The sequence below is a fragment of the Centroberyx gerrardi genome, chromosome 2, assembly GCF_048128805.1.
Source record: "Centroberyx gerrardi isolate f3 chromosome 2, fCenGer3.hap1.cur.20231027, whole genome shotgun sequence".
Classification (NCBI taxonomy): Eukaryota; Metazoa; Chordata; class Actinopteri; order Beryciformes; family Berycidae; genus Centroberyx; species Centroberyx gerrardi.
In genome coordinates, this window is record NC_135998.1 from 24,493,772 (window position 1) to 24,515,026 (window position 21,255).

The 21,255-nt window shown below is 41.7% G+C and overlaps 1 protein-coding gene across 2 annotated transcripts; it reads left to right on the plus strand.

The window, feature by feature from the left end:
• Positions 1–1,291: 1,291 nt before the first annotated feature.
• Positions 1,292–20,979, plus strand: agpat2 (1-acylglycerol-3-phosphate O-acyltransferase 2 (lysophosphatidic acid acyltransferase, beta)). Of its 2 annotated transcripts, none has more exons than XM_071912056.2 (6): positions 1,292–1,651; positions 10,303–10,436; positions 13,803–13,978; positions 14,244–14,339; positions 16,267–16,339; positions 17,784–20,979. In XM_071912056.2, the coding sequence occupies exons 1-6, from the start codon at positions 1,476–1,478 to the stop codon at positions 17,939–17,941; spliced, it is 813 nt and encodes a 270-aa protein (XP_071768157.1). In that variant the 5' UTR covers positions 1,292–1,475; the 3' UTR covers positions 17,942–20,979. The 2 variants fall into 2 exon arrangements, with proteins under 2 accessions (XP_071768157.1, XP_071768158.1); XM_071912057.2 differs by having other exon boundaries at positions 17,794–17,864.
• The last annotated feature ends 276 nt before the right edge of the window (positions 20,980–21,255 follow it).

A 21,255-nucleotide genomic window follows, 5' to 3' on the forward strand; every position in this document is an offset into this window, starting at 1 on the left:
TATAGTTGCTGAAAGGCAAACTGCCCCAATTTAACACTGATCCCTCAAACTGTTAATAGATAATTAACTTCCTGACAAAAAGTGGGGAGTTTGTGCAGCAGAGTCCCTATTTGTCTTAAAGTTCCAGGGGTCCACCATCACAACCCTTATGGATGAAAACATTTTTGTTTAATCAAGAAAGTCCAACAGAGGAAATTCATCCTGCAATAACTGAGAAGACTCAACTTCTCACAATCAATCTATTCCTAGTCAAATTCGGCCGCTCAGTTCACAAAAACCACTCCTCCTCTCCTCCACCTCCTCCCAAGCAGTTGTTAGTTACAGAAGGCCAATCGAGCTGGAGGTTAACAATAAGCAAAGCATTTTTTTTATTTGAGAAAAAGTGAAGTAACAACACTCTTACCGTTTTTAATTCTCTCTGTATGCCCCCCCCCCATCTCGACAAGTAAACCAATTATGAAGCTCATTTAATTCTGAGTTATAACCAAGAGCAACCTGGCAAACCTGTTTTGAGCCGGAGGTTTTAAATCTCTCATCATCTATTCTTTTTAGATAACCGCACACCTTACAGTATATTATCCCTGCTTGTGTGCATCTATAGGCCAATTAAACAGCCTCATCACTACACTTCTGAATGAGCAGACTGATGCCAAGTTGAAAGTGAGCCAATGATTAGGATCATTGCACATATTCAATTAGGATTAATGACCAATTGATCCTAATCTTCAAAATGATGTCAACTAGAGCTCTTCTACATGGGCTGAAACTTGATAGGCCAAGGCTACTGGACAGTGTCAGATTACAGCCAAGGATTGGATTATCACTGCTAATCCAATTATACATGTGGTGCTGTAATCGGCTGTCAAACTGGCTCATTCTAAGGATAACCCTGCGGAGAGAGTGAATCCAGATAGGCCTTATTATGGTAGACTAATAGTCTATCCTATACATGCGGATGCCTAGTAAAACAAAACTGAGACACCACATAGCCTGCAGAGCTCTGACTCTGTGATGCTGACACATAGAGAGGGAGAGTCGCAGTTTTGAACAAACTTAATGACTGAAACAGTTGCACTAATGCTCTAAGGATTTAACTTCATTCCATCTCATGCATAATCTCGTTAAACCTCTAGTTCTACATCAGAAACAGTGACAGGATCACGAGTTGGTTGCAACTACATCAGAAATAACGCTCCCGCAACCGGAAATAGAAGGAAACTTCAACCGATGACGATTTGACTCCACCTCATGATGCCATTTAGCAACAGATGAACAGGTTTCATGTTCATTTTCAGCAGACCAACGCTAGCATTGCTCTCGCCGTGGGTGCCCAAAGGAATACTTTTGACGTTGTAATGTTTGTCAGGGTCGCGGTGCTGCTCTCCCCTCTTGCACCGTAGCTAGCGACCAGCCAGTCTGCTGGCGGCTTCCTCATCCAACCGTGTATTTTTGCTGGCAGTTTCTCTGGAGGATCAATGGATGTGCTATGGATGGTGCCGCTGCTGCTGATTCCACTTCTGATGTGGACCAGCAGCACGTTTGTTTTTTATTTCAAAAAGTGTTTTTACGTCGCCTGGATGATGTGTTTGGCCATGATTGCGATCCCCCTGTGCATACTGAAAAGCGGAGGTAGAGACGTTGAAAACATGAGGTAAGTTGCTTGCATAAACATCGCTAGCAGTGCCGCCTGACAGCTAACGTTAGCAAGCTAGCTGGCTAGTTGCAGCCGTAGTTGACATTAAACATTCAGTTACCGTTAGCTGGGCTACACCGCTGGCTCAGATTGGAGCGTAACGTTGAAAGAACAATCAGTGACGAGCGTCTTGCCGACCAATTTGCCTGACTTTGGAAGGGAAGCAAAACTAAAAAATAAATAAACCAAACATTTTCTATAAAAACTACGCTAGCCCGTGCAGTGGCAACACGTTAACGTTGGCTGAAGACAGGAATGCTAACGTTAACATTTACGTTACGTCTACTGCTCAGTGAACCATGCCACGGCATGTGCTATTTGACTGTTCCCAGGCGGCCAAAGCAATGCTAACCATAGTTACTTAGCCTCAGTTCATTTATACTTAGCCTACTGGAATCGTTGGCTAACTTAATACATGTTGTACTGTGTTGCACTGATTGGCAGGGTAGCATACCCCCTCTCGTATTAATCGCATCGAATGGCTATGTGTGGTATCACAGTCATGTATTAACGTGTGTTCACCTCGGTTGACCACAACATGGATAGGCTTTATGCTAGCCAACGTTAAGGTAGGTGACTTAGGTGGTTACTACGATTGTTATAACATTAAACAATGAAGATAGCAGTTTTGATAACGCTACTATTACATATAGCTATCTAAGTGTGATGGTTAACGCTGGTGTCTTTACGTCTCAGCGTGACGTTTGCCAAACCATCTTCAAGTTTGCCAGACTAGCCTGCCCCTTTTCGGCGTTCTTCACGTAAATGCTGGTATTGGCTCGGTGAGAAAGACTCCTTACCACTGGAGAAAATGTGTTATTTTAGACCTGACCCACTAACTGACTGGGTCAACTGATACCTGTTAGAAATATAGTACGCCTTTAGTATCAGTGTCCACTTTGTAGCAGGGGATTTTGGTGTTGTGGTTATACAGGCGGGGGGGGGGGGGGGTTGTTGGACACAAATGACTGCATCCAGTAATTACCTTGAAGAGGTGGAGGTCAGATCTTATGTTCCTCCTGACTAGAGTAGGGTTACTGAATGGTTATGAGGCCCATCCCCAATACAACCCTGGCAATCAATGTCCAGTTCACCTCCTCAGTTTGCCTTGTTCCGTTGACATTGTTAGTCCTGTCAGTTAACAACAGCAGACTGGCTGCCTCAGTGCACTTGGGATAACTGTTTCACAGTCATGTTAGCCAACGTGGTGGTGTCATGTTGCACCAGTGTACCATTCTGTTAGCTCAAAGGTTATCTCGACCTGTTCACCGTGACAAAGTGCCTGTATTAGAGACAGACAGGCACAGAGAGAGAGAGAAAAGGGTTGTAGACACACGCTAACACTTGGCAGGCTGTGACAGAAAGAGTTCACTGATTCATCAAGGACAGTGCCGTTTGTCACAGTCATTTGCCCTCAAACGGGTACACAAAGGCCTTAATTCTGGGGTTGACTGCTTGCTTCACAGCTAACTTGGGGTACTAGGACGTAGAGCAGTAAACTGTGGTGGGCAGACAATGTGGGCCACAACAGGCCTTTACATGTACAATCAGTCACTCGCATCCACTGACCTCAAGTTGCCAATAATGTGGTCCATGCTCTCCCTGAACCACTTTTGTTGGCCTTGGATCTTTCAGTGTTGGCGTTTTTGTGCAGAGCCACTGTTGAGCTGAGAATGTAGCGTTAATGCTCGTTGTGGTGAGGCTATTGTGTCTGCCACATACGTGAACGACAAATGGAATTGGACAGCTGCTGTTTACTAAGATTCCAGCATGAATTATCAAGAATAGAGGCTTAGTTTGTCACTCACAATTCATTGAGCTCAGGTTGCATACTGTGTGATAGCTTCTGACATCAGTAGAATAGTGCCAGTGTGTCTCCCTGTTGACTGTGTTGAATTGTGGTCACTCAGAGACTGTTGTCAGACTGCCCTTTTGAGCCTACACAGTTGAAACTATTTATTTTCTTGCCCTTGCATCTCTGAATGAACTAATCCTCCGCTCTATCATTCTGATCGAGTTGCCATGACCCTATTCTGAACAAGCCTCTGACCTTTGACACCTGAATTAGCTTCAACATCGATATCTTTGTTTGTTGGTACAATAGTTTTAAGGATAACAGGTCACACTCACCTTTTTCTGTGAGCAGCTAAGTTGCATGAAACCTATGCTGGTGTCAGATACATGTCATTATGCTCTGTAGGTTTAAAAGGAACGTATTTGGACACTGATCATGAAATGAATCAAGGGAAAAGCTGAGTGAACTGGCCATAAAAGAATGCAACTGAGGCCATTTCATTCCCCTTGAACAATCTCACAATTGCTGCAACACTGGCTGAGCCATTGCATAACCAGTGCCTTTTGCACAAGACTGGATGTGCTATCACTGTAGTGCTGCGTTGAAAGATAAAAGGCGAAGATTGCATTTCAGTTTAAAGGTTAGAGGTATTTTACTGTATTCTACCAATCAAGCATAAATGGTCTAACCTAGATTTCTGTGAGCCAGTAATGTGCCATGATTGCATTAGCCTAAGTAGAGTCATAAGACAAACAGTGAGCCGATGCTAATAGACAAGTTCAAAAAGTAGCCTCATCCCTTTCAGTAATTTGAAGCATGGAGAGGTTTACTTTTCATATAGTAGCCTAACTAGTTTTAACTAGTTTTCTATGCTGGTTCATCCTGACCTCGCCCACCTTGCAAATAGATAGTGAGAAAACTGAAGCTTGGTAAGTGCTTGTAGGTAGCAAACATCAAATTAATTAATGTATATCAGACTAATGGCAATATTTAAAAACTATCTGCACATAGGAATCTGTCGAAATGGTACATTCAAAAAAACAAAAACCTTAGTTCAGGATGCACATATAAAAAGTAAAACTTTAAGTTTAGTCATGGCCAGTGAATTGAAAATCTAAAGGCCAAAAGCTACACCAGTTGCTTGCCGTGTCTGGTATTATTGTCAGAACTGGTGAAATTGTGAGAGAGCAGTGACTGTTGGATACACTACTGAATATCTTATTTCTGCAAGCTGTAGGCTAACTCTAGCTTGCGCAATGTCAGATTTGTGCTCTTGATTGCAGTATGCCTTGCAGTTGATTGCAGGATGATTTTGAGACAAATAGCTGTTCAATTTATACAAACGTTATCCAATCACACTCATCCTTGCATGGTTGAAAGTTCAGTTGCCATATTTTGCTCAGTTCTCCACCTTTTTTATGGTCTCCATCGTGGCTAGTAGTGGGAAGACCAATTCTTTTAAGTAACTCAATCCTTTCAGGCTTTCCGATGGTAGTGAATTGATTCAGGATCATATCATTTGATTCACTTTACTTCACGGTTCATTAAGTCCAATACAACAAGTGAGCTACTATCTCATACACTAGCAACTGAACCAACTAAATGATTCAACAACTCGCATCTGTACTGTTTCTTTCGCTCAGTCTGATACAGCAACTGAACGGTTCATTCAGTCCCAAAGAAAGATGTCGAATCAGCAACTGAACGACTAATCTATACACTAACTGCTGGACAAAACTGAACAAGTTGTGCTTGTTGTTTGGGTGTGACGTAAAATGACACTGAATGAATGAACAAGGAAGTTTGAGAGTTTGTTGTGACTGTGGTTGATTACTCCCATTTTGGAGAGTAGCAAGACATTATTGAGGTCATTGCCAAGGTAGGGTTGGTGATTCACCTCAGTGTCGTCAAGCAAAAATTTGATTATTAGTAGGGATGCACCGATTAATCGGCCTTCTATTGGTACGGCCTATTGTAGTAAAAGTTTCTAATTTCAAATGTTCAAACTAGGGATGGGACGATATGCTTATCTCACAATACGATACGATATAGCATAATACACGATATGGGGTTCACGATTCGATACAATCATGATACGATGTAGCCTAATAAATAAAAAATCAGTGACAACAAAGTATGACTGTGCAGAATTATGTTTATTTCTGAGCCACAAATCTTTCTAGCGGCAGCATTGGCTTGCTAGAACGTAAAGAACAATTTAAAAATGTAAAATGTGCAAATAATATAATTTGGATGGCAAGCTTGTGAAATGGTGATGGGCAAGCCATCTCATTTGTGATTACTACAGCAGAATACTACACCAAAGTGTGACATAATAAGATTCTGGTTCCATTGCCTTGTCAGACTAATGGGAAAATGAACAGGGGTGTGAAATGATTGGCTATCCAACGCCAACACACTTTTTGCTTAAGATATTTGGATTTAATATGGATTTCTGTATTTGTTAAGGTGGGTGTGGGCCAGGTTTGAACCCACAATGAAAACATGTACAAAATCGGTATCATTAAGTAGCTTAGCATTTCAGCATTTGACGCTAACGTCAACCGCTCTGCGCGTTCTAGCATAGAGAGATGGCTCCTGTGACACATCCGTAATCAGTTTGTTAGCAAATATTTTTTTTTAAATGGATTAAGTCGATAACGCGTGTAATAAAGTAGCCCTTTGATATTTCTAATGCTGTGGTTTCACATATTTAAAGGACGAAATGATTGGTAAACAGGAACCAGAAATCCTATACATTTTCGGCATAGGCGAAAAATAAAAGCACCCGGGCATGATACGGGAGACCCAAAATGACGACACACCTTAGTGGACTATTCCTCCATATAGTGCCACATAGTGCAGTCTGTTCCAGTGCAATGGAAATTAACTGTCTCTTTTACTCTGTATGTTGCATAGCAACGTCTTGAGGACTTACAAATATTAACAATAAAATTGTTGATAAAACCTTTGGATACTCAAAATTGTCCTATACCATGATATTGGCACTGCTGTGCTGATCTGCGACCACAGCATGGCATTGTCAATATCTCACAGTATAAAGGCCCTGACACACCAAACCGACTTCAAAGAACCAGCGGCGACGAAGGCCGACTGTTGCGTCGCCTCACGTCGCCTGCGTCTGGTCCAAAAAGTTGCACTTGAACACACCACAAAGACTACACCCGACGGCCAACTAGCACGTACGTTCTGCGCCTGCGTGAGGGGAAATAACTCTCCATACCATATGTCTGATAAGAAGTTGCAAATGTCACTGGCGTTGTCAGCCCTTGGTCTTTTGGTTGTGGAAGAAGAAAGGAAGAGGCGGAGGCGAAAAATAAGGAGAAACCGCACTAAATGGGTGAAATCATGAATAACGTTACTCCAGCGACAGGCTCAAGGGGCTTTCCCGAACCTGTGTCGAGAGCTGGAGATAAATGAAACCTCCGATTTTAAAAATTTTGCTCGGCTCTTTCCTGTTCAGTTCCACATGTTGAAGGAATTTATCAGTCCAATCATCCAGAGGCAAAACACGAACTACCAATCAGAGTGATCTCTCTCACCAATGGCTCCGACGCCGATTCAACACGCTCAATCGGCCGAAAAGACGCCGACAGGGTCCGACTAGTGCCGACGGTGCGGGACACACCGTAAAAACTAGGGACACCGACGCTTACCGACGGCCCGACATTGGCCGACGGCCAACCGTCGGCCTGGTGTGTCAGGGCCTTAACACTCCGTCTCATGTTAATGCTGAATCTGCAACTCATTACCTTCTGAATTGTTTGTAAATGAAAGACTGTATTTGCGTTATTCTACCTGCTCCTCCATGAGCCAGTGTTTCAGCAACATTAAATCACTACTTTGTTGTTGTTTTTTTTGCTAGTAAGTTTATTCATGAGTGATTGTTTACGTTTGACATATTGCAGACTCATTTGCCCAAATAAGGGATTCCAGATAAAACTGCAAATCCACATTTCCCCCCAGCCTCATTTACAGCTAAGGACACTTCAGCTACCTCTCCAAACACAGTGTTTATATCCAATCAATGGCCTTTCTGGTCTTTTAAACCTTGGCAAATGGGTAAAAAGATACTCAACAGTGACATCAAGGGAAAATAAAGGCTATTCAAATCTACTTTCCCAGGGCTTTAAGTGGCTTTGCTGTGTTTAATCTCAGAATTGCTGGGAGTGAGGCACAGTGAGAGACCTGGTCATTTAATTTCGCTCCTTTCTGCACAGAGCGTTTTTAGAGTGTTTGATTATTGTATTCATTCACTATTTTCAACTGTCTATAAACATTGACAGCTAATCATTTCTAACATTGCGTTATGAATTTTAAAGTTTCTGTGATTAGAAACAGTTTAATGTATTAGAATGAATAGCCTATGCTGCCTCAATGAAAACCATTTTCATGTGCTACTGGCGTCAAGAGGTGAGTAAGCACCTCAGTCATCAAGCACACACTAAACATGTGATCACTTTGCATTGTAATCACTTTTGGGTTTGAATAAAACTATGATTTATTTACACATGGTCAGGACAGCAGTGTCATGCAGCCATAAGAACAATCTGTTAAACACAGTGCTACATTGAAATGTTATTCTTGCTGTGTACTTTTACATGATCTGCCGCTATTAGCTGAAAGTCTGGGTAAAATACATAATTTGAACCAGCAGTCAAAAACAGAATTGGTAATCGGAATCTGCCCCAAAAACCGTGATCATGTGCAGCCCTAGATATAATTAGAAAAGGGTTGCCCACCCTTGCTACAACTGGTCAGCTGTAAGCAGCCAGCTTGTCAGCTAGTAGCTAAGCAAACTAGCAGTACCCTTGCTAGCTTACTAATTCATTAACGCTTTAAATTATAGGCATTTAGCTCACGCTCTCATCTAACTTGCAAAGAATGCAACAGCAGAATAAGCTTTAGTTCCTAGACCACGATCATAACAAGCAAGGGTCAGAGCCATAGTTTACTGCAACATTCCTTTGACAGAAGTGGTAGAAAAAGAAATAAATGCTAAGGAGAGTGGTAGAAGGCAGTTTTCTTTCTTTTTCCTCTTTTTTTTTGATGAGAACAAATTAGGGCAAGTAGAGGAGGAGGATGTGGGGGAGGGGATATGATTCAGTGGTGAGAGAGTGATGTGAGGAACTTCTTGAAGAGATGAGTTTTCAGCCTACGACAGAAGATGGGGAGTGACTCTGCTGTTCTTACTGGAGTGGGGAGTCCAGGTGGAGCGATGACCCGGTCGCAGCAGGGAGTGGAGAGCTAAGAGGCCACTGGAGGTGTGGCGGCACGGCTCCCCGTTTGAGGGGAGTGACATGGGAGAGTTTGGGGAGGTTTTGGACAAGGCAGGCCGCAGTGTCCTCGATGCATTTTAGGGGCTAAAGAGAGTATTTCAGGAGAGAGTATTTCTAGGAGGGTACTGGAGTATTCCAGATGGGAGATGAGTAAAGCTTGAGTCCCTGGTGAGGAAGGGTCTGATTTGATGGATGTTGTAGAGTGCCAACCTGCATTGCAATGTGGGCCCCATATGGCAGTTGGTTGTCTAGAATCACACCATTATTGTTGCCAGTCTGGGCAGACGTCACCGTAGTCTCATTATTGGTGATGGAGAGGTCTTATCAAGTTCAGATATGTTATCTCAGTCTCCTCAAAGCTCTGCAAATAGACACAAACAAATGAATATTAAAACAAGTGAATGTGTGGTTTTATTAGTCCCAAAAGAGTGGAGCAGTAACTTGAAATGAACTCAGAAGGGGTACAAACAGGAAATAATGCTACTGATATCAGGGTGAAAAATCATTAAGTTAATCAGATAGGGGACTTTTTAACCTGAACTTGACTGTCACGTAAAATTCTGAAAGTGTTTTTTGTACGTATTATTTTGTAATGCCTCTATCCAAAGTATTTGGAAAAGGGATACTGCTAAAATTGGATAGTGAACATGTTTATTTCAGCAAACAAAAAGCAACATTTTCATTTTCCCCGCTTAACAGACCAAACCTTGATGTCATATCCAAGGTACTGAACCATGGGGTTTGGAAGCCAATCCAGCAACACTGTTGTCCAACTTTTTAAGTGTGCATTTTTCACCCCAGTCTTCTAAATTTGTATGGGATCACCCCACTGGGCAAGGCAGGTCCTGACTTGATCATTCTTAGCCCAAATAGTTGCTTAAATTTAGATTGGGGTAAAAAAAACAACAACATGTCATAACCTTCTTGGATGTGTTTTTCATACCTTATGCAATGTCAGAGGCAGCTTGCTTATACAGGCTCAGACAGATGGTAAGACAGTCTTTCTCAAAGCTCATTGGAGCGTTTTGCTTACTTCAGGCAAATATTTAACCAGCCAAGAAACAAACAAAACTAATGGGGATCTTGAACATGGTTAAGCTCCCTCGTTTCTTGTATTGTTAAGACAGTCTTGATTATGTTTTGTCTTAAGGTAGAGCGTCATCCAAATTTAATATATCTGAACTGGCAAATTGAATGGCCATGATTAATTAAATAGTATACAGTGAAACAAAAAATGTTAAATATGACGATGTATTGGAATTCCCTTTTTTGTTGCCAATTAGGCTATGTATGGCCAATAAGTGGGGTTTTGGAATACATTTTCATGCATGCTTCATATTTTGAACGTGAATTGCCCTAGTATTTCACATTTTGTCAGTCATTTACACATTCCTCTGATTTGAACAACCTCTGTTCCCAAGTAGGGGTCTGGTTAAAGAGATGTAATGTGTTTACAAGGTTGTGAGCAATAACCTCTGATTTTCTGGTCTCTAATTAACCTTTTTCCCCCTCAGGATTATCCGCTCCCTGGTTCGCCATGTGAAGTATTTTCTAGGTCTTCGGTTTGAAGTGAGCGGTTGGGAGCATCTGCAGACAGAGGGCCCCTATGTCATCATCTCCAATCACCAGAGCTCCCTGGATGTTTTGGGTGGGTATTGGTGTTGCACAGGTATAGTTGCCGTACTGGTATAGTGCAGCAGTACCTTCGTGTGAAGATGAGTTGTTTTGATAATGGTTCCATTGTCAAAATGGTTGATGCAATTTTTCCTTTCTTCAGTTTGCAGAAAACATCGCACTTACAAATGAAAAAGTGCAGAAATGTATCTATTTTCTATTTTATTTCATTTAGACTGCCAATCCGCTGTTCATATCAGATATTTGGTTAACCGCTAAAACTTTTTGTAGTTAAGGTTTGCTGGCTCACAAAATAACTTGAGTTGTCATTTTGTTTGAAAAATCAATCTGAAACAAAGTTTAGTGGTTAGATAATGTAACCTGTCACATCTTTATTCCACTATTTGCTTATGGAAATATTTGATTGGCTTTAGGCTATGTTAACACCAAGGGAGGTCTGTCGGATGTATGACATGGAAACATTGCACTCTTCCCTCGGAAGTTGCTAGCAAGACTGTCCTATCCTGTTGTTTGGCATGCTAAAACAGATTCCTGCATTGGTTAGACAACAATCATGGGGCAAAATGTAAGATTACGTCAGCTTTGGTGCTGCCAAAGGGTTTCTGCCTCAATGGAAATGAAGACTGAGTGCCACGCAACCACCAAGAGTATTTGAAGAGTCAGATTCACAGGTTTGGTTGGGCACAGTCATAGAAGACCCTAAAAGAACACATGGATCAATAGAAAATGCATTATGCCTGCCTTCAGAGGACCCAGGACCGTTAACTGTGTGAGATAATAGCTGATTGTCACTTTGCTGAATGCCATATAAAATAGGTCTAGATTAAAGGCCCAATCCGCAATCGCTGTACAGTGCCCCATTTGTCCCCATCATCGCTCCGGCTCTCTGTGTTTGTGTTTTGTATACAGTACATTGGGGTGCAGCTTTTGCTGTAGGGAAGGGGTGAGGAACGAGTGCGTACAAACTGAGGAGCCTTGGAAACTGGCCAAACAACTTGTGCATAAAAGTTTTGGCTAAGTATGGTTACCAGTCGCTGTAATTACTTCACTTCACATTTCCCAAATTGCAGTATAGTTTGGTTATGACAATGAAAATAATCACATAGCTACCTGTCCTGACATCCTCTCACAAAGCCAAGAAGCCTGCCTTTAGACTAGGGCTGAAAGATATTGACAAAAAATTGAATTTCGATTATTTGACAGAATATTGCAATTGCGATTTAAACTGTGATTCATATCATCACAAATTGTTCTTGACATACATTTTTTTCAACTTTAAAATTGTTTAAAGGCTTACTGAGTAGGATTTTGCTAGTTGAAACAGTACAGCGAGGCGAAACGCCAAGCAGACAAGCCTCGTTCCAAAACAAGAGTCTGAATCTGGGGTTGGCTTTCACCCGTTGACGAGTATTGAAGGAGAGGATGAGGATGAAGAGTGACATGGAGTTGGCCTGTTTTCTGTTGGACAGGTAGGTGCCAGTTAGCTTAGCTATCAGCTTTTCTACTACAAAGAAGCTACGCTAACAACGGTAGCTAGCTGCCAGCTCATGACACACACTAGCTCTGAGCAGAACTCAGAACCCAGTTACTCTGTATTAGAGTTCAGGACCGCTACAGTAGCCAGCGTGGCTTTTAGATATAAAACGATTCAGCAGTGGTTTTGGTTGCAGGCGGACTCACACACTGCCAAAAGATTGACGCCCAGAAACGTCCCGAACATTCAGAAATAGGAAAATCCAGGCAGAAGGCAGGTCTCTCTGCAAATGCACACACTGTCACAGACTATGGGTCATAAATAATGATTGAGTATAATAATCTTTGGATGAGTTTATGCTATTTCAAAGGGGAAAATTCTGCTCTGTATACCTTTTTTAAAGAAAAGGAGCCTGACTTGGCGTCCGAGTTACCATGCCAACTACTGCACCCAGCCATTTACAGCAGCTGATCCCAGATCTGATCTGATATGACCGTAAGGCACTCAGCTCCCTCAACTCCACAGCTATGGCTGGGCTTAAAGTGCACTTTATAATCTAATTGTGGTTCAGTCTTTGCTCTATTTCTTTTGCCCTAGTAGAGACACATCTACTGTCTCTCCTCCTGTTTCTTATCCTTTATTTCACAGACATTGTCTGCGTCTCTGATGGCATGTGTCTTTGGCATCTTTCCCTGCTCCGTTTCATTTGAGGATGTACCAGCTGCTGTTGCGTCTTACTCGGTCCTCAAAACATAGACAGACGTTTAGGCCATGAAGGTTATCACACACACCTGATTTCTCAATATAAGCATCATTCATGGAGATAAATCCCTTTCCCAAAGCATGACGTCTGTTCCAACACGACATACATTGCATCACCAGACTTTATACCAGATGAAATCCACGGTTTCACAAGGCCACCGAGAGATAAGATGGAAAGGCCAAAGCTCATCCGAAATGGAGTCCTTAGCTGTCACACACAGTCATTGGCGCTGTTGCTGTGTGTTACAAACATCTTTGAGAGAGAACGATATGCATTTAACATCTAGACCATTCTAAAAAATTGCTCTGTTCTTTTTCCGCTAACCTTGAAGCCTGTTCAGTGAAGGCAACTGAGTCTACATTTTGTAGCAAGTACCCCAAGTGTGAACTGTGAATTATGCTCACAGCCTGTAATAGCATTAGTAGCCTTTTATTGATCCTAGCCTTGGTGAAGTAATGATTGTACAACACATAAAATGCAGTTATGGGAATAAAACAGCTCAGGAAATCAGGGTACAAACATCAGATCCATTCAATTTAAACATTCCTATTTGTTATTCCTGTGCAGGACTCCAAATTAACTTTTTTTTTGTAGTGCTGGTGAACTAAGCACCAACTTTTTCTAGAAAGTGATACGGGAACAACTTTGATTTTAAAAACAATTTACATTTTTGGTTGGACTACTACTACAATTTTATGGATTTATTACCTTTAACCATTGTGAGCAATCAACAATTTAAAAAGGGCCGTAGCTGTTACTTGGTGACAGGCCAACATCTTGTATGAAAAATGTTTTATCTGTCATGCTTGTGAAGCCTATCTTAAAAAGCTTTACAGAGTTACTCATCATTCATTTGCTGATTTATAGTTACTTCTCTTTTGCTTTTGCGTGTTTGAAATGCCTCATGGTCCCACACAGGTCTAACCTAGACCATAGGAATGACATATTTCAGTTCAATTCAAATGATGCGTATGAACTCCTTAAAATGGGCGGTGTTCCCCTTCAAGGTCTAGTATGTAGTATATGGTATTTATGGCGCCGCGTTGGAAATGGAAGTGATTGCCAATAACAATGTGTCTTATGCATGGCTCTTACCGTACACTGTCTGACAATAAGTCAGCCGCCTTTCCCCTGTTCCCCAGGCCTGATGGAGATCCTGCCAGACCGCTGCACCATGATCGCCAAGAAGGAGTTGATCTACGCCGGCACGGTGGGCATCATCTGCTGGCTGGGTGGCATCGTCTTTATCAACCGCAAGAAGACGAGCGATGCCAAGAGTGTCATGGCTGACGCTGCCAAAACTATGTTGGACGACCAGGTGATCCCCCTTCTTGCCAGTCACATTCAGAATGGGTCACGGGTTTTATATCCCGAACTAGTACTTTCTGCTCTCTGGTATGAAAGGGCAGATCATATGTCATATTAATGTAACTATCAGTTCTTTGTTTTGTTTTTTGTTTGGTTTTGTTTTTGCTCTTAATCACTTATCATAAGGGTCTGGTTTTGTATGATTGATTGGGGATGATATGGGATCGTTAAATGGCTATTTCTCCTTTTTAACCCTTGGTTTTTGCCCCATACAGATTCGGCTGTGGGTGTTCCCAGAGGGAACGCGAAACCAGAGAGGCGACCTGCTGCCCTTCAAGAAGGGTGCCTTCCACCTGGCAGTGCAGGCACAAGTGGGTCTCATGGCCTTGGTTCTTCTCTATCTCACTCTTGTGTGTGTGTGTGTGTGTGTGTGTGTGTGTGTTTTGTAATGCAGACAGTCCTAATTAATCTATATATTTTATGTGAATGAAGTCACCACTTTATGCACTGCGACACACAGCCTCACCCTGTTTATACACTTGACCCTGTTTACACAAGGGCTCTAATACTGGCCTTATTCCAGGAGTGTTGTGCCAAGTTGTGTCTCCTAAAAGAGTGAGAGGTCATGTTGCCAGCATTGTGCTGATTCTAGACACATGGGGGAGCTAGCAACCTTATATGGCACAAGACTACTTCATGACGTAACCACATCCGATCTACAGATGACACCGTGCATAGAGAGCACTGAATCGATCGGACTTATTTGCATGGAATCCTTTGACCCTATCAGATTAGTTTGACCCATGAAGTTGGCCTGCTTACGCGAAGATAACAGACTTATGACAGCTTTGAAGCTCAACCTCTTGAGCGCTTCTCTTCTGACAATTCTGTTCTTCTCCGTCTCTGAAATTACCCTGGGGTTGTGCATGATGTAACCGCTCCCCCATCTCCTCACGCCAGATTACTTCACTGGCTCTACCTTTCTAATAGGCGAGATGGAGGGCTATTGCAGTTCCAACGCGGAGTGACTACAGGATAACTCTCAGACAGCTCAGCCGTGTGCGGTTATGAGCTCTGTCTTTTGTCAGGTGAACGTCAGTCAGCTTCGTTACACGGAGGTGGGAGGTCTCTGTTCTTGATCTCCTGTCACACACACACAGTCGGGGTCAAGCAGGTGGAACGAATTAAAAAAACATCGTTCAATGAAACCTGGCCAGAAACCGCAACTCGGTTCACCCCAGGCAAAAATGTGGTGGTGTGTTTTACTGTGCTGTGAGTTGTGCGCGCGTGTGTGTGTGTGTGTGTGTGTGTGTGTGTGTGTGTGTGAGAGAGAGCAAGAGCCCTCTTTCTTTTTCTCGAAGGCTGTCGAGGCTGCTATACATTAATATCAGTTTGGGTCGGATAGGCATCGGGGAGAGGAGCCACAGTAATAAGGCCCTGCTGCTCGCTATTAGCAGACACAAACATTTCTCTGAAGGGCCTCATTTGGCTCTACAGTTAGAACTGTATGTGTTTCCTTACATTTTCTACAAATAATACTCGGATGATTGAATGAATGAATTTATTTGACAATTTCATAAAATTACAGCTCTGCCAAGAAAAAGACACTCAAGCAGCGAGTCCCGTAAAAAAAATAGTAGAAACCGTCGGGATAGCACAATAAATCCCTAAGGCTTATTTCCATTGTGGTCAGGAGTACTCAGGAGTAATCAAGTTGGGGTGATAGATTACTTCATTCAAAGTTTGAAGAATATAATCTGCGTTTTGGTATTCCCTGTTTGCTTTGCTTTACGCTTGAGACTATATCTATCTGAACATAGACTATTTCTATCTCGCAATGTTTGCTTCTGCTGAGTTTAGCCCAGCCTATCCATTTGTACCCAGCCAGCCAGATTGAGTGGAAGCAGGACAGCCCCCAGGGGGAGCCACGTTTGGCTCAGCCCGTCCTGTTGAAGGGCCACTCTGGGCCTCAGGAGATCAACTCGGCCTCTATTAGCGGCACTGGAGGAGATGGAGATTGCTAGAATCATGCTGATTTGTGTGTGTGTGTGAGAGAGAGGGAAAGAGAGAGAATAAATGTGTTGTTGGTTCAGTCAAGCATTTCTGTCTCTGTGCCTGTTTCTCATCTTTGGCTTGCTTAGTAGAAGAATGGCAATGTTTGGAAGTCAGATTACTTTAGACATGTTTTCTTAACTTGGAAATTAAGATTGTATTTGATGTTATTTTGGTATTCAGGGTTTCTGATGTCTCTTTTGGTCTCCTTTCCTTCTCTCTGCATCCCTCCCTCTTTTCTCCCAGGCACCCATCATACCCATTGTGTTCTCATCTTATAGCAGCTTCTACCTACGAAAAGAAAAGCAGTTCAAATCGGGTAACTCAGCTTGATTTTCTTTGTTTTTTTTTTCTGATTTCTGTAGTACTGTTTTTTCACTATGTATTAATAATCCAGGGTGGCCGCGGGTCCTTAAAAAGTCTTAAAATGTCTTAAATAGACATTTACTAATAAAAGGCCTTAAAAAGTATTAAATTGTCTTCAATTCAGATTGGATGGGTCTTAAATATTTTTTAGTCACGTCGTCACCGCGAGAATTTCCAGTATGCGCGCAATGCCCGATTTTTTGGATGTAGAGACAACGATAAAACATTTTCAACCAATCAAACTAATGTTCTACAAAGGATGGGGTGGGAGAATTTTATAGTTCACTGATTCACTGCAGTGATGGCGTGTTGCTTGCTGAGGAACTGATGACAGAAGTCCAGAGGAACCCGGCGCTATTTGACAAAGACCAAAAATGTTGAAAAGAAACGTGACATACCGGTCGGGAGCGGAAGAGCTTGGGATTAGCGGTAAATCTGTTTACTGACTTGGAAGTTAACGTAGTTAACTCGATAACTTCTGCTAGCATGATGCTAAGAAAATGGCATCATGTCTTGGCCAACCTGACCGCAAATGCGCTATTATCCTATGTTTTCAATATGACCGGGAGGGAACAACATGTGTCTCCAGTAGTCTGTTGAAACCGTTCAGCCACGGTGAAGTTACAGGTGTTTCTCTCAACATGGGCTACAGGGGACTTTACTCTCTGATCCACAGTAGATGTGGTGTTCAGAGTCTCCTACTGGTAAAAAAATTAATAGCTTCACTTGGTGGCCATTAGTACCATTAGCTGTCATATAAACAAAGCACAATTATGTAATGAAAGCGCCGTAAAAGAGCATTATTGTCTGCCATCTCCTCTCTCTTTTGCGGCAATTCATGAACCCAAATCGGCGGTGTCGTTATTTACTTTAGAGAGCGAGTAAAATAAAAGCACGTCGTTAAAGTAATCATGCTCCATTTTTTCTCTGAATATTCTGCGCCGATATCGTTGTAGTGTGAACGCTTGAGCAACAGCATATCGTTATACCGTAGTTTAGAGTTATCTTTATAGTTGTCGCTCTAGGTGTGAATGGGCCTTAAATGTTCTGAGAATATTGTAATAATAAATATCATTTAGGACAACAATGATATTTTTGTGTTTTCTTTTCACATTAATAAACACATTTGGACAATGTTCTTAAACACAACCAATTATTGTCATTTTACCTTACTGTTCATTTAGAACTAATATCAATGTGTTTACTTGGAAAGAGTATATTTTCACTTTTGGTGTGTATTTCCATCGCAAGTTTGGTGTTAAATTTCATTTAAAGTGGTATTAAAAAGGTCTTAAAAAGTCTTAAATTTCACTTGTTTATACCTGTAGACACCCTGTAATCACATCATAATCGATAATGTGCCAGCGTTCTGATGTTGAAGTCCTGTGCCTCAACAGGAACCATCAGATTGAAGATCCTTCCGAAGATCGAGACGAAGGGGATGACGTCGGAGGATGTGACGTCCCTCTCTGACAAATCCTTCAACGTGATGCGCTCTGCCTTCCTGGACGTCTCTGACTCCGTAACCCAGAGCAACGGGCCCGTGTGCCACTGAACATTTAACACCCTCCCTACGCCCCTGTCCGAGACCCATCCCTTCCCCCCCCCCCCCCCCGCCCCCGCCCCCGCCCCCCCCAGGTTGACCCATTAACCTGGCCAGGAAACGACGTGACACAGGTGTACGCCGTGACATCTCTCTTGTCTAGTTGACGCCTGGCCCAGTCTGCCTCCGGCCTGACCCATACAGCACAGTCAGTCCCGACCCTCACTGTGTCTGCAGCAGCCTCAGCGGCGGTGCTGCTCTGCACGCCGTGAGCGGAGTGACGGACGGCAAGCCGAACAGTATGGATGTGTGTTCATCATGCATGCCTTTTGGATGGCTCTGTCCACCCTCATCCTTGGTTTGTTCTCTGGCTTTATCTTATTTTATCAGTCATGTTATACTTTCTTTTTGCCTTTTTTCCCTCTTTTCTGCGTGTGTCTTCTGTTTAGCAGATGACCCTTGGCATTTTCTCTCTTTTCTGGTCATAAATGTCGGTGGATATTTATGTGTTCCTCTCATGCTGCCTTAGCCTTAGTTATCTTTAGTCACTCATACACACACACACACACACACACACACGCGCATACACATTCAAAATACCCCCATCTCCTTCCTTCCTTTTCCTTTTAGTGTATTCTCCCCCTTTCTGCATTCCACTCTCTTGCCTATTTTCCTAAAGACAAGAGGAGCGGGGTCTCCAGGAGAAGTGGAGTGTGTGGAGGTGAGAGGTCGACACTGGTTGACCAGGGACTTCTATAGATCTGTCTCCGTGAAATCAACTCTATATCCATATTGGCTTTTCAACTCACTGACCAATAGCTCAATGACATACTATATGACGCCAAACAGCAAGGGATAAAAGGTTACAAGAAACAATGTATAACAATAGCACCCATCTTTACTGAGTTAATGGACTTAAGTGGACTGATCAATTATCAATGTTGTGCATTGTTGGTGTTTCACCGTGCGTTCTTTTGGTTTGTCTTACTTTCCAATAGATGAGAAATAACCTGCATGGAACATTGAGCAAGTGTCTTCTCGCTGTATTCTATATTTTTGCTCTATATTTATTTCTACATCCAATGATCTTGTTTTGTTGTTTTTAAAAACGTGATCACACTTTTTTGCTCCTCGGAAGGAACTCCATAAGTGAACCTATTTAAGATGTGTCAAAGGTGATTTCATAAAGTGCGATGTCCAACTGTCATAGCATTACTGTTCCAAAGTGCAAGCTACCTGTTGTGCCATGTCAAAGTGTATTTTGGGGAGTTTCAGATATTAGCCCATTATTATTTTAGTATGACCAGCTTGATCAGTTGGCTGCTGATCGGTTTTATTCTTGCTGTGGGGAAGAGGGTAATGACAAGAACTGTGAAAGTGGTTTAGATCTCTATCAATGTTCGACTTGGTCTGTTTTTATACGTTCCTGTTAACTTGAACATTCACTAATTACTAACAAACCTAGCTTACTTCAGTCTGCATCTCAGAGGAGTTTAATTACTTATTTTATTGATTGGAAATGAGAAGGGATATCTCTGCTAACTGGGAAGGCTACCAATAACATCTATATGTTTTTTTATAAATAATGAAAATGAAATGAAACAATGACATCTATGGTGTAGTCATGGTATCTGGGGAAATTCTTATCCACTTGTCACTTAACCTTATAGGTAAATAATTGATTATTATTGATTATTCACAGAGTCTGGAAATTTTGGCCTTAAGTTTGAGTTGGTTGTCGTTGCACTTTGGATTGTTAGGCTATTACACTTCCGATAGGATTTATATTTTGTAATATGTGTCGACAAAGGCATCTAACCAGATATGACTGACAGTTTCTTTTATGGTAATGCAGCTTTGTGTTTTAATTTACATCCAGGTCTTGACATTTCATATTGCTCACTGCCTTCACACTCAAGTTTGCAAAATGAATTAGCTTGCCGCTTTTGCCCGTCAAACACCATCTGAGAATGTATTTCAACATTCAGGATATTTGTGTACTACTAATTGCATCTAACTATTTTATTTTGAAGTTCTTGTATTCTGTATGGGATGTTGTCTTGCATACAGTCGCCATGAAGTCTAGGAAATGTATTTATTTGAACATTGAGTTAAGTGTTGAATTCATCCCTAGATTGACTTGTGCACACAAACCTTCTGAGGAGATCATCTTGTGAGAATGAATGGATTCATCAATACTCTGGTCCTAAGCCTGTATACTGCTCTTCATAGTTGAGTGGCAACAGTAGTTTTAGTGGTACCTGCTGGGCTCTTGGCTTCAAGGAGTAAGTACATATGATGGTCGGGGTTTCATGTGTTTGAGGCCAGTATGGAGAATACGCCCCAGCTAATAGCAAATAATCAAATTCTATAATGTGTATTTTTTTTCATACATTTGAGTATATTTATTATCCTATTCTCTTCTTATCTTTTACCTGCAAATTTTATCTCTGCAGCAAGTGGTTTGAATGTTCATCAGTACTGCTACCAAATTGGTTTCTTCCAAAAAATTTAAACTGTCATTAATTTTGCTTATTAAGTGTTGTATCCATTTTTTTTCTATTGATTTCTTGGTTATTTTGTAATACAAATTTCTGAGCTTTGTGTCATGAGCTTGAAACGATGGTGGCTAACAGGCTCTGCAACAATCCCGCTGGTTGATTGGGCTGTTGTTTACCAAATTATATTTAAGATTTTGGAAAAGATTCAAAGTATTCTGAACCTTAATAAAGCACTTTTCATGTTGAGTTCGGGTGTATTTGGGAAAAACTTTAATGTCCTCTGATTTTCACCAAAGCTATTAAAGTGTAATTTGGTGGTAGCTTTAGATGGATATGAGAAACAGAGCTGGCAGAAGCGTCTTGTCTGACACCCTGCTGGGCCTTGTATGTGTGTGGTCCCGTGTGTGTGTACATGCACACATGGCATAGAAGCCCATTATAGTATCTGATTAATATTGATGATGTAGTGTTCTTGATTTCACCAACTATGGGTAAACGTGTTTGAATGCCTTGGAAAAGAATAAATAAAATTCATTCTTTTTTTCTTAAGTTGTTGTGCACGTTAATGCCTGCTTTGCACTTCTGCTTTGGTTGCTCACTGTAGGCCTGTGGAGAATTAGGCCTGTTTTATATCAGCAGTAGACAAAAAGTAGGTATTTGCAATGATTGTTCATGAAGTCTAAAGTTCATTATAGTGAGTACACAAAGACATTTTTGATTAACACATTTTATTACAAAACGTTACAAAACTAGGTAGAATCGTCTATTGGAGCACGTGAGAAATAACTAAAAGTAATCATAATTTAAATAGATAAATACAGATGT

Excerpts from the sequence above, each read along its gene's own strand:
- agpat2 (XM_071912056.2), top strand. The coding sequence starts at position 1,476 with ATGGATGTGCTATGGATGGTGCCGCTGCTGCTGATTCCACTTCTGATG. Across the intron at positions 14,340-16,266 it reads ACCTGGCAGTGCAGGCACAA|GCACCCATCATACCCATTGT; the intron begins GTGGGTCTCATG and ends CTTTTCTCCCAG. Across the intron at positions 16,340-17,783 it reads AGAAAAGCAGTTCAAATCGG|GAACCATCAGATTGAAGATC; the intron begins GTAACTCAGCTT and ends GTGCCTCAACAG.